This window comes from Talpa europaea (assembly GCF_964194135.1).
Source record: "Talpa europaea genome assembly, chromosome: X".
NCBI lineage: Eukaryota > Metazoa > Chordata > Mammalia > Eulipotyphla > Talpidae > Talpa > Talpa europaea.
In genome coordinates, this window is record NC_140081.1 from 87,757,184 (window position 1) to 87,770,524 (window position 13,341).

The 13,341-nt window shown below is 39.2% G+C and overlaps 1 protein-coding gene across 1 annotated transcript in view; it reads right to left on the bottom strand.

Annotated features, from left to right (window-relative positions):
- Positions 1-13,341, bottom strand: part of MCF2 (MCF.2 cell line derived transforming sequence) — a gene marked incomplete at both ends in the record, with an annotated part of 65,434 nt that overhangs the window by 8,123 nt on the left and 43,970 nt on the right. The window contains 6 exon segments of the mRNA XM_084259033.1: positions 1,915-2,041; positions 3,912-4,021; positions 5,629-5,695; positions 6,265-6,343; positions 7,751-7,843; positions 12,843-13,064. Of these exon segments, the coding sequence (XP_084115159.1) occupies positions 1,915-2,041; positions 3,912-4,021; positions 5,629-5,695; positions 6,265-6,343; positions 7,751-7,843; positions 12,843-13,064 (698 nt within the window).

Genomic DNA, 13,341 nt, shown 5'->3' on the forward strand with positions numbered 1-13,341 from the left:
CCGATGAGATACTTCCAGGAGTCTGTAAGGTCAAACATATATTAAGACATTATTTACCTTGACACTCTCACCCTCTTACAAGTACACAGTGGAGTTTTCTAGAGGCTATCTGATGTGCGATAGCACGAGCAATCAAATGCAAACAAAGATATGATAATCCAGCTGTCTTTTCCTAAGCCAGATGTTAAAGAGATTTAGAAAAAGATTTAAAAGGCTGCTCTTTGCACAAAATTGGTTGGAAAAAAGCAAAGTTTTAATAAACACTTCATATGAAAATACAATTGGGTCATTAATAGTTTTAAATAATGAAGCAATAATTTTCTATTTCTCAGTTTTCATTTATAGTATGGTATATCGCAATAGTTGTGACCTACAAAAACGAGAGTTTGCAATAATTTTTAAGAATGTCAAAGGGTTCCAACATTAAAAGGTTTGAGCACAGCCATTCTAGACACTGAACTCTGCACAGATGTCTTACCAGCTCTGTGCCTGTTTCCTCCCCTGCCAATTGCAATCATAAAGCCTGCCTGTTATCTCATTAATGTTATGTATATTAAATGTGAAATCATTCTGTCAACATTTGTATGATAAACTACCATACAAACAGGCATTACGGTCATTGTATTATTAGTAGAAAGAATATTCTGTGACTTTTTTTAAAGAAAGCATTCCCAAGTTGATGCTAATGCTACTTTGTGTTATTCATGTCATTATTCCCTTACCCCAGCATTAGAACAGCCAAAATAAATTTGTTCCTCTAAGGGCACTAAGCAGTCCACTACAAAGCATCATTCCCACCCTCCAAGCTGGTGACTGGAAAATTGGAGATTTACCCTAAACAGTCCTAACTCCCCTCTAATAATCCACCAGGACCCTAACAACATGGTAACCTATTTCTTCTCTAAAACACTTTTACCCTAAAGCAAACGCCTTTAGTCTTAGAGGGTGGCCTTGCTCTAATATGCTGAGATTTGGCAGTATTCGCATGTTTTTTGAAACACCGCTAAAATATACTCCCCAGATGTTATTAACATTTCCAGTGTTGTACCATTTCTTTCCTATATTTTCCAATCTGGGATTTAAATTAGCTTTTAAAGTATATTTGACCCTCCTTCATTCTGTGATTTTATCTCACATGCCAGGATTGCAAATATGGTGGTGTCTAATTCTAAGGGACATAGCCACTCCTCTGTTCATTGCAGCATTATTTATAATAGTCAAGGTATAGAGACAATTCAAGTGTCCAATGACAGATGAGTGGATAAGATGTAGTCTATACACATCATGGCATACAACTCAGCTATAAAAAGGAGATGAGATCTTGCCATTTGTGACAACATGGGTGGAACTGGGGTTATCTGAAGTGAAATAAATCAGAAGAAGACAAAATCAGATGATTTCACTCATATGTAGAATATAAAGAAACCAAACAAATAAACTAACCCAAAACAAACCCTGAAAATCTGACTGTAGAACTGAGGCTATCAGAAGGGAAGAGAGACGGGGAGTCAAGGAGGGAAGAGGCCCAGTGGACTGTGGTGGAGGACTGTGAGGACACACATCTGCAGAGGTGTGATCCTACATGTACATCACACGTATATATGTATCATATACAATGCTGCAAACTGAAGCTACCTCAGTGAAAAAAAAAGAAAGAAAAGAAAAAGAAACTACAGTGCTGAAGATAAAACTGGTTAAAATATAGTGACTTAGAAGCTGACTACTTATTCCATCAACTTCAGTAGGAGTTCCACAAAGAGCTTAAACAAGATCTGCTTACAGAGAAAAGTGCTTGCTGAATGTTCCTAATGAGACTCGTTTCACATCTGCTGGCCCTGGAGCCATCTAACAACCTAGGGATACTGACAAAAGATTGCCTGTGTGTCTCACGAGTGTTTATTTTTCTATCTTTACATGACATTACTAACCATTAGGGGCCTTTCTTCTTCTTCATTGTCATCATAAGGAGAGCAGAAATAGTTTCTGGACCACTCTTCAGGCTCATCAGGGATTTCGGAACGTGGTAACATCTCAGTCCAAACTATAAGACAACACGGCAGGTGGCAGTTACTTAATGATGCTGGTGTACCAGAAGGAGAGAAGTGAAATGAACTGTGATGATCAAGGCTGTAACCTTCCATGCTCCAGGAACAGGCTATTGCTATAATAAAGCCTAGGATGATGCTGTAGTATTGTAAAATTCCTGGCATTTCAGAAAAGGCATGGAATGTCATAGACTTCTTTTACTTTTTAAGATGGTTTCAAGTTTGGGTTGGTGGAAGAGTTATTACAAATAATGGTAAGTCAGATGACATTCCCGAGATATTTTCTATATGATTTACAGAAAATCATCTCTTCCAAAAATTCTTTCTATAGCATATCTACTGGCCCCATTCAAGTAGCCCCTATTACATTCTACCTGGCAATATTTTATTCTTTTCTGTCTTGTCCAGGAATTTATTTTGATTATTTGAATTTGGATTCTCATATAAAACTGTTCTGAGCATTTCTACAAGAATTCTTTTTTCTTTTTTCATGGGAATAACAGTGCATTATAACATTATATACATTTCAGGTGTTCATTGCTGAGAACCAATATGCACATAAACTACAGGAACAAGTTCAATCTATTCTCTTTTTTTCCCAATTTATTCTTCACCACGTTACCATTCCCATTTCCCTGATGGACCCATCCCTTCCCCCAATATATTTTTGACATGTCTTTGACTTGGCAGAGAACATAGGCTGTACATTGTATGGGTGTGTACGAGGTGCGTAATCAATAAAGAATTCATTACACAGAATTCATATGGATTAAGCAATCTAATGCAGGCAGAGAATGAAGAGAATTCCATTGTGCTTAATTGATAAAATACACAGAATTCATTTGGATTAACCAATCCAGTGCAGGCAGAGAATGAGGAGAATTTCATCTTGGTCACACTATACGACTTATGTAAACTTGGAAAAATCATCAACTTTCTCTGACTTGGTTTCCTCCTCTGTCAAATGAAGGCACAGGTGCTTGAGAGCTCAACACACTGAGCAAAGTAAGCTATAAATGGATAACTGAAAGTTAAGCACATTTGCCATTATTTGTTTCTCCTGAACTGACAGGGAACTCTTCAAGCCTAAGGACCAACATATGTAAATTTTGAGTATCAGGCACTCTGGAAAGTCTTTGCTGTTCACCCCAAAGTTGTTGGAGTGACTCTGGCAGGTGCTTCTATACAACCTTGTATGTCCCTGTTATCACACTCATCACATGCCATTTGAATTGCTGGTTGAATTCCTTCCCTATCCTGTTAGCTTGGCGAGGCAGCTGTGAGTATCTTCATGAGACTGCCCAATATTTGCACCATTCCTGGCACACATTATTTGCTAAATCAATCAAATTGGTCGAAATCAGTTAAAATGACACAATTTACATAAGAAAAATAAATATTCTGGCTGGCAATGGCTCGTCTCCATCTGTTAAACCAATAGCGGGTAGGGTGTGCATTCCTTCAAGTCAATGTATGTTTTATTCATCTCTTACCTTCTATGGCAGGGGTTGCAAAATCTGAGCATACACTGGAAAGAATCATGTGGGAGAAACTGTTCAATTGCAGGTGTCTGTCTGTCCCTCTGACTTGTGATTTTGAATGTCAGGGGTGGAACCAGAGACGGTGCCCTCCTGACCAGTTCCCACGTGATGCAGATGCTACTGGTCCAGGGGACCACACTTTGAGAACCATTGCTCCGCAGTGCCCACCAGAACATCTTGCACATGTAATACGTAAGAGTCTTATAACTTTGGGTTAACTTTATTTTCTTTATACAAAGATAAGACACGTAGGCTTTCCAAATTAACCTTAAGAGAAAAAAAAAATTGCACAGCCCTGAATGCCAGCTGCTGGCCATGACCATACCTGCGGGCCCTTCTGCCGGAAGTGAGGAGAAAGCCGCGCCAACCTCCACCATGGCATTGCTGGGCTCCGATTCAGTTTCCTCAGAGTTTATAAAAGCTCCTTGTTGCTTTCTGATGGAGTAAATACGTAAAAATGAGCTTTTGTACTATCTAAGAATGTTAAGAAATTAAAAACAGTACTACTTAGCCAAAGATAACAAACTATCAAAACATGACAAAAATAACTTAGATTCTGTTAAAACAACAGTAGTTACCAGAGGGGGGTGGGAGGGACAGAAAGGGGAGGGCAGATGGTGGGGGATTGGCATTGGAGCCTGGGTGGAGGGTGAGCGAGGCATGTGCACCTGTGGAGGAGTGAAGTCGTGCTCCTCGAATTATATAGTTATGCAAACACTTGCCAAATCCATAGAATTTGAAAAAGAGAAAATGTCTACAGTAGTTAAACCAGAAAAGCAGTATTTCCTCCACTAATAGCATATGTTAAGGACATGCTCTGAGGATCCATTCAAACATAGCTGACCTCCCCTCACCTAAGTCTGTGCAGTAATAGTTCAGGAAAGCTCAAATCCTTGAGTCCCAGCGAGAAGGGCCTCTTTTTAACAAGCAAGGAAAAAACCTTCTCTTTTGCACCCAAAGCAGGTCTATTCTTTAAACTCCTTCTTGTATATTGTGTGGTATACTTGAAATTTACTAAGAGGTGTACCTTAAGTGTTCTCAACACACACACACACACACACACACAGAGAGAGAGAGAGAGAGAGATGACTGTGAGGTAATGGATACGTGATTTCACTTGATTGTGCTGAATATTTCATAAAGTGTACATGTATCAAATCAAGTTGTATTCTTTAAATATATATGATTTTAACTGTCAACCATAACTCAGTAACACTGGGGGATAAAATAGAAACAACAAAATCCCCGTTGTCTCTGAACTTTTAGGAACTGAGACTTAGGTAAGTCGCATGTAAGTGATGATGAAATCTTAATCTGATGAACACTGCAGAGCTGTGCCAGCTGCTGTAAAGACAATTACTGCGTGAAATCTGAATTTCTGTGCTGGGGCTTTGGAACCGGTGTGGAAATTCTTTCTACGTACATGTTTAATATTCTTCAGGAATTCCACCTTTCAGGATTCCTAGAGACAGAATACAAGAACTACATCTCTAAAGCAGCAGCAGAGCTATCAGTAAGGACCACTACCTTCCTCAAAGACTTCTCGGTTGTCTCCAGACATAGTTCCCTGCCAGGATCCATGATTTTTCTCTAACTACATAGAAGGAAAGACCAAGTCACCAGCAAGTGGTCTCCAGATGTGGCTGCTGATCCTTCACCTCTCTTGCAACTTTCCATCTCCAACCAGATCAAAGAAGACCAAAAATAGTTTGAAGAGAAAGGCGTGAGTGCAGCCACTTTTACTTATCCTACGTGCAACACATCCCCACATAACCTTAAAACAAAGTCTTTAAAATTATGTTTAAATATTAGCTCAAGGTATCATATTATTTTTAACATTGAGAAACCAATGTCATAACTATTAAGGACTCTCAGGCTTCAAGAGTAAGGCCAGAACTGAGAAAATGGTCTGTTTATATGATGAGTTTATTGCTAAAAGGACAGATCATTTTTATGTGAGATGCTTTAATAATGTTACTTCATGTTACATGCAGAAAACTAAAGGCTGTAGGAGTGATATTTCTTAAAGAATAATCACTTACTCATCATTCTGTTGACAGGAAAATGGATCCTGTTCTGTTAACTGGTTATTTTGTGCTTGCTTTTGAACTGTGAAATAAAAGAAAGCTTCTGTAAGCAGCATTCAGAAGCCACACTTTTTACTTCCATGAAGACCCGTAAAACACACACACACAAACACACCCCACATTCCCATTTCAGATTAACCCTCACACATTTGAAATAACCAGCAGGAAGTCAGCCTGAATTTGAACAATGGAAAAGGATGAAACCATGTAATATTTTATTCAAGAAATTCAAATTTATGACCACAACCACACCCTCCAACATTACCAAGCACAGATTCCTCGAGGTCCTGGGCGGAGTTGCCTCACGGGAAGGACTAAGAATTCACACAGTCCCTTTGGTCTATTATGTCATAACTGCTTCTGCAAGCAGTGGAGTTCATGTATAAAGTGGAGCTCTAGCATAAAGTTCATTCTCCAAAACAGCTTAAACAACCTCCTGAATCTTGATCTCCAGTTAACTGGTTTAACAAACTCTTTTATTACATATAGGATCTTAAAGTAAATATCCAGACCCAGTGACTGTAAAAATTATCAGCAAATCTGTGTCAACGTGCTCACTTCTTGTCCCGAAACCTGTGTGCTGGAGTTTACCTGTCATAAGTTCCTGTTGCTTCAACAGAATAGTTCGTATTTCTTTTAACCATGTCATCTTCACATCTACACTTGGAGCCTAGAAATTTAAAGGGGGTGGGGGAGAGGACATGTTTCCCTTTAAGAAGGATGTATTATAATAAAACAATTGTAATGGAGTATGTCAAACATGATCTTCACCCTGAACCATTCTAACATTTTGATTCTTTAAACTTTTACAAAGCAAAAGACATCAGACTGGATGAAATAAGAGTCAAAACCATTTTGCAATTGCCCTTAAAGGATAATGCTCAGAGAAAATGTGAATATAATCTCACTTATTTATTCTTTGTTTATGTTTAATATTAATAAAATAAAAACATTTGTACTGTTTCTGAAAAGACAATCTATTGCTTGTGGAGTAATCTTGATAACTGACAGCATGAGAGCTTCCGTCAGTATTCTCCCATTAATTACACGGTAAGTCTACTAAAATATAGCAAGAAATCTCATGTGTAGATCAAACTATGAAAATGTATTTTTATGAACTGTAATGACATATCAAATTAAAGAAAAAAAATCTCTAAGCTCTTTCCACAGCTAACAGCACAAGCCATGATACAAACACTGAATTGATAATACCCTCTTAGGATCTCATACGCGGAATATGGAGAAAAACAAACAAAGGAACTGACAGAACTAAACCAAATCAACCCTAGAGATCTGACTGCAGAATTGAGACTACAAGAGAGGGGAGGGGAAGAGAAGGGAGGAGAGAGAGCCCAAGAGACTGTTGGGCGGACTATAGGTGCCTTGGTGGTAGGCGCGGTGTGGCGTGGAAACATACTTCTGAAGGGGTGTGAACCTCTAAATCATATACAGTGTTGTAAACCAATGCTACCGCAGTAAAAAATACATATTTTTTTTAAAAATGACATCTTCTTGAAATGTCCTTACTCCCCCCACCCCACCCCGCTCTTGAAGGCTGGACCCTACCACACCTCTGCCCAGGGTCTTAAGCATGTTCTCTAGAAAAAAACGATCAAATCTGAATGGTCACGTACATCCCTGTGGATCCTAGTCAGGTATCTTCTGAACGCCAATTGCAAGAGGAATTCAGAACTGTTACAAATCTGTAACTCCTGGGATTTCATGGGGTCAGAGAAACACTTGCTGAGCCCGAGGCCACCAACTGTAACTAGTAAGAATCCTAGAGTAGTTGTGAAAAGTTAAAGCCCCACAAAGCACCACAGGCATATCTCAAGTTAAAGAAAACATGTGCTTCTGAAAAACTGTTTTAACTATATCACAAAGAACTGTAATGATATACCACCTAAGTGACTTACATAAATTGAGTAAAAACTTCTGCAATATACCTAAGATTATTTTTGTTTGCAAAAATAGATAAATACATATCCACCAATGCACTGGCTTCTCTAGAAATAAATTCAGATTTTTGTATCTCGATACAGGTTATGACTTCTAGAATAATTTTGAAATCACCAACCTGGACAATATAAACTTCTTCCTTCTCACCACACCAGATTTCAAATTTGCGGGTATCTCCTTTTACATGGTCAGTGATTCCAACTTCATCCATCTACAATTAAGTCAAAATTTTCATGAGCATTTTATTTTGAATGGGGAGTTATATTAAACCTACCCCCATTATATTCTCAACGAAAGAGAATTTCTCACTTGGGCAAAATACACATTTTATATTCAAAGACATGTAATGATAAAGACATTCATGGATCAGAGTATTTAAAGGTTTTCATTAAACTATGCACTTATAGTTCAGATTGCATGCTCCATTTCAGTGATCAAAACAAATGTTGTCACTGTGAACATCCAGAGTTCACGTAAGAATGAATTCTGTTATAAATTAACTGTACACCATTAAAACAAATTACCATGTCAAAAACAGAAGCAGAAATAATTAAATAGCAGTAAAAAAGGTCATCCAAACTGAATTTCAATGGCAATTTTTAATAATCATTTGCCAGATAAGTTAATCCTACCAAGCTTATTTATATCAATACAAATTCTACAACTTATAAACATCCAATTTATGGGTCAGGAGAGCACCCATCAGGTATATGAGGCTCTCCTCCCTTTCTACTCATCTCTTGGTCTCTCCAGGAAACACATGCTGTCATGGAAGAGAGGTCTTCTTGTAGCTGGGGTAAGGTTCCTAAGCAATATTTCTGCCTCACCAGTTCTTCTTCTCCATATGACTGCACAAAGCACAAATTCTATTTTCTTGCTTCCTGTGCTGCTAACAGCTTAATTAATTCCATTTTGAACAATTTCACTGCCTTGTACACACATACTCTGTTCCTCTCCTCCTGTCTTCTTTTTTCTTTCAATTCCTCCCTAATTACCTAAAGGAATAACTCATTTTGTGTTCCATTTATGAGCCCCCCAAATGACCCTAATTAGCACTGAGAAGCATTAAAAGTAGTGCTAGTGAGATCCCCATACCAAGGAAAAGGGATTAAGTAGAGAAATGAAAGATGACATATTAATGAAAGTGCCTGTGACATCTACCATGAATATAGTCAGAAGTTACTTTCAGAATATCCAAAAATATCCTTATATTCCTACGCAACTACTCTATCTACCTAACCTACTTTTGCTCAAAAACATGATTTAAAATGAATAATCATCTCATACAGCTCTGAATAGCATAAGATGGAAAGCATATTGTCTTTGGCGTCTAAAGATTGGACTGCAATTCCGTCTTACCACTTACTAGCTGTGTGTCTTGGTGCAAGTTGCTTAATATTTCTGGACTTCAGTTTCCTCAACTATAAAATGAGAACACCTCTTTCACAGAGTTGGCATAGGGTTAAATGACATGCAATAAATGCTTGGATCACATACTGAGCTTTTTAAAGTATGATTTTTCGTTCCAAGCTCTCCCTTATTTGAATTGTAATAGTTCTGCTGTTTTTTATCACATACATACAGCACAGTGATATAGGTTAAATGAGTTTTTTGTTTTCCATTCCAAACAACTCACTTACCAATGATGCACTGAAAGTAATCCATCTGTGATTTGTGGATTGTGTATATATTTCCTCAAGTAATAAAATATGATGGTATTATTGAGCTTCTCTTCCTCTACTTATTATGTGTTGCCCATATCATGGAAACTTAGTTCTACAATCTAGAGGCAGAGTGACAAGTCCAACTCTGAGTATAGTCATATAATATACTGTATACAGTGAGATGGTGCCTCATCCTTCACATTTTCATTGATGATCCTGGTAACTATGATATACGTACTTTACTCTAAAGCATTTTATCTGAAATCTTCTCACTGTGTCAAGTATACAGAGCCCCAAGGTTTGGCCTAGTGTCATGTTAGCAGGTTAAGTGTGAAGACACCCACTAGGTTGTTAAAAGCTCTCCTGTGGGTCAAGAACTCTGGGATAGAGTTAACTTAATTCTTGGGTTAGTATTAATAAAAATCTGATCTTGGAGCACAACTACAAAAAAATGTAGCTAGGCTGAAGTGCTATGAAACAATTAGGAGCAAGACACCGGGTATAAAACAGTGACATGGCTGTTATCTTGAAAAGAGTTTCTGAGACAAAAAAAAAAAGACAGAAGGAAAATGATAATTATAACAAGATACAATTTATGTAAATTAAAACTATCTGTGCACAGATTAGGATACATTTAAGAAGAACGCACGAACTGAAGGATATATGTCAAATAAATGAGAATGGTTGTTCCAGGGGTACAGAGGAGATTAAGTGTGGAGAATGGGGATAAAAAGGAATGGATGAAAGGAGTGAACATGAACAAAGCCTTCCAGCATGTGAGGTGATTAAGAGCATGGATCCTGCAACCATCTGCCTGGGTTTGAATCTGCATGGCAACACTTATTAGCTATGTGCTCAGACAAATGACTTAACCTTCTGGAACTTGGGTTTCTTACCTTCCAAATGGAGTTAATAACAGTTTCTTCATTATATATGTGAAGTTGCTATGTGAATTAAATGAGTTAACACTGGTATGTAGAAACAGAACAGTTCCTAACACATATTATGCACTATGTGTGTTTGTTACATTTAATTTTAAAAAGAGACAGTAACATTTGCGTGAATCAAGAAATTTGAAGGACTCTAATCTCTCCACCTGATTATTACTTTAGGGCCCTTCCTTCTCAGAGAAGCAGCCGCTTAAAATGTAGCACACCATCATTAGAAAGACATTGTTGGGTCATGGAATTCTAACTTGGTATCACGAGGTAAAGGTAAGGGCTCTTTGAAAGTGAAGGAGAATTTGCTAACAGTAGACAGCATCTGCATCTATTCTCTGCCAAGGGGGAGACTTTGAAACCAGACACCCAACCTGTTCCATCGCAGACTGACTAGCAACGCTAGCTATTATTTAATCCTGGAAGGTCAGGATAGGTAAGCAAGAAGTAAGCAAGCTTAACTTCCTACTTTCTCTGTTAGTGACATCACCTTTTTCCTAGTAATTCTGGTCTTAATCCTTGCAGTCATCCCTCACAAAGTTCTTCTATTAAGAGTACTGCTGAGGCATTATTGGGGAGCCAGTGAAACATCAGAGTGATTTTTTTCCCCCTCCGAATGTCAGGTATTATCTATTTACTGTAACTTGTAAGTCAACAAGCCTGTCTACCTTCCTTTGAAATGTTTCTTACCTCCACCCCACCCTCGGTCTGTGGTAACCTTTGTGGCCTGAATTTTTATGACTTCATTACATGCTCCCAGTGCTTCCTTCCTCCATTACACTGTACAACACTTCTGTGGGTATGCCCATCAGCACCACACATTAAAGTTAAAAGAGAAAATACATACAAATCAGAAATACTACATTCAGTAATAACTAGATCACCCCACAAAGAAAAACTGAACCAAATGGATTTGGGTCAAATATGCCCATTTAGGTAAAATGCCTTCTCAAGGAGCAGGTTCACAAACACAGCAAGACACCTGAGCCCTGTCTGCCATGAATTACAAGTTCCTGGTTCTCAACCCATGTTGATTAGAGACATAAAAGACCCTGCAGATTTGGGGGGCTGGGGGTAAGCTGCTACTAATAAAGGAGAAGCTGGACATTTGTTTTGAAAACTATCAGCTTTAAAGCAGTTGTAACACTGCTGTGGGTTTACAGATGAAGCAGGGAAAGCAGACAGTAGGAGGAGCCCAGGCCTAACCCTGGGCAGGCACCCCATCAGGAACAGCTTGAGGTTGCTGACCTCATGGGGAAAATCCAGAACGGGGCCTGCTTATCTGATGGCCTCCTGATACAAGCACCCCAGCCTTATCTCAGGACACACTGCCTGTGTGCTTTATCACTGCTGCTGAACAGTCCATCAGTTCTCACACATATTGGTGCTGACAACTGTGAAAGAACATCCTCGTGAAAAATGACTTAAATATGGGGCCTCCCTGGTGGCACAGGTGGTTGAGCGCCGCACTGTGAAGCTGTCCGCAGCCTCTGCAGCGCAGGTTCGAATCCAGCAGGCCAGCGAGAATCCCACATGGCAAAGCAGTTCTCTCCTGTCTCACCCGCTGCTCCCCTCAGCAGTGTATTTCATCAGTCTGCCTGTTCTGTTCCCCACTCTGTCTCCGGTGAATCCTCTCACCCTCCTGCACATCTGGCCTGTACCCCGGTTTTTGAATAAAAATAAATAAATCTTTAAAAAAAATGACTGAAATAATAGTGGTTGGGGAATCGAGCATAATCATGTTCTCTACTTCCAAATATTCTGTAGCAAGTGCTCCACTGCTTCTAAATCTAAATCTTCAATGATAAAATTAATTAGGTGTAAACATAATCAAATTTGTTAAGGACAAACTCGTGTGAATTCAAAGTTCCTGTGAAATGTCCACCCCAGCCGGGAATATTATTGGGTTGTCAGTGACTTCCTCAAACAAGACTGCTCTCATTTTAATACCAAACTAATAATGGGACAGAATGGCACTCTGGTATATAAAAGAAAGTCATGTCAAAGGCTAGAACAGGCCAGGTGCAGATGGGATCCAGGTGCAGGTGGCATTGGACACCAGCAAGGGAGGAGCTAGGGAATGGAGGAGGGCTATGCTCAGCACAAGTTACCCCTGTTTAAACTGCACTGAGGAGAAGGAAGAGACTCCTCTTTGTCGCTCCTGCATGGGAAAGGCTCCCTGTTACCAAGACCAAAAACTCCACCCAGTACGGCTGGTCAGTGTCAATGGGGAAATCCAGGTCACTGGTCATAATTTCAAACTGTGCTTCGCAGGATTCCCCTGAGTTTATTAGAGACATAAAAGACCCTTGCAGATTTGGGGGGCTGGGGGATAAGCTGCTACTATCAAAGGAGCAGCTGGGCTGGGGCCACTGGGAGGGAGGCTAGCACCCCATTGTTCCCAGATCCCCCATCTCAAGCAGCCAAGTCCTGCTTTTCTGCCCTTCTTTGCATCTGAATAACACCTCCTACTTAAGATGTCCTGTAAACAAAGGGATGTACACAAAAGCCAGTCATTTTAAATGAAGAGACATATGAATTTGAATATATAGAGATATATACACAAATTAGATAATATCACAACATCACACAATTCAAATCTTCTTACTTTCATACAGTTCTTGAAACTGTATGATGGGTATCTGTCGGACCCTTCTCCGCTCTCCACTCTCCTTTTACAAAAAATAATGGCTTTTTCATATAAGAAAAGGTGTCGCTGCATTGGTTTGAATCTAGCAAAATCCTTCATTTTTGTAGCACCTTTCTTATGTCCAATCCAAACACTGAATGCGCTTTGCATTATCATCTTGCCCAGTTCATTTAAATTTCCCTAGAATGGAAAAGAAAAACTCATTACTCTAAGGCCTAGCTACCTTCAGGCATCTGCCATCAACATTACAGTGTTCAGCTTGAGCTACTAAGACACCAAAGAATAGTTCACTCCTTTTTAAAACAAATTATTCACCCTCATTTTTCACAGAGACACATACCATGTGTCACCTATGTAGGAAATCACTGAGGGAGTGGGAGATATAAGAAACCTTCCTTTTCCCTGGCTTCATGTGTCCATATGGTGGTATCTCAGGTAGGGTAACTCTCCCCGTTTC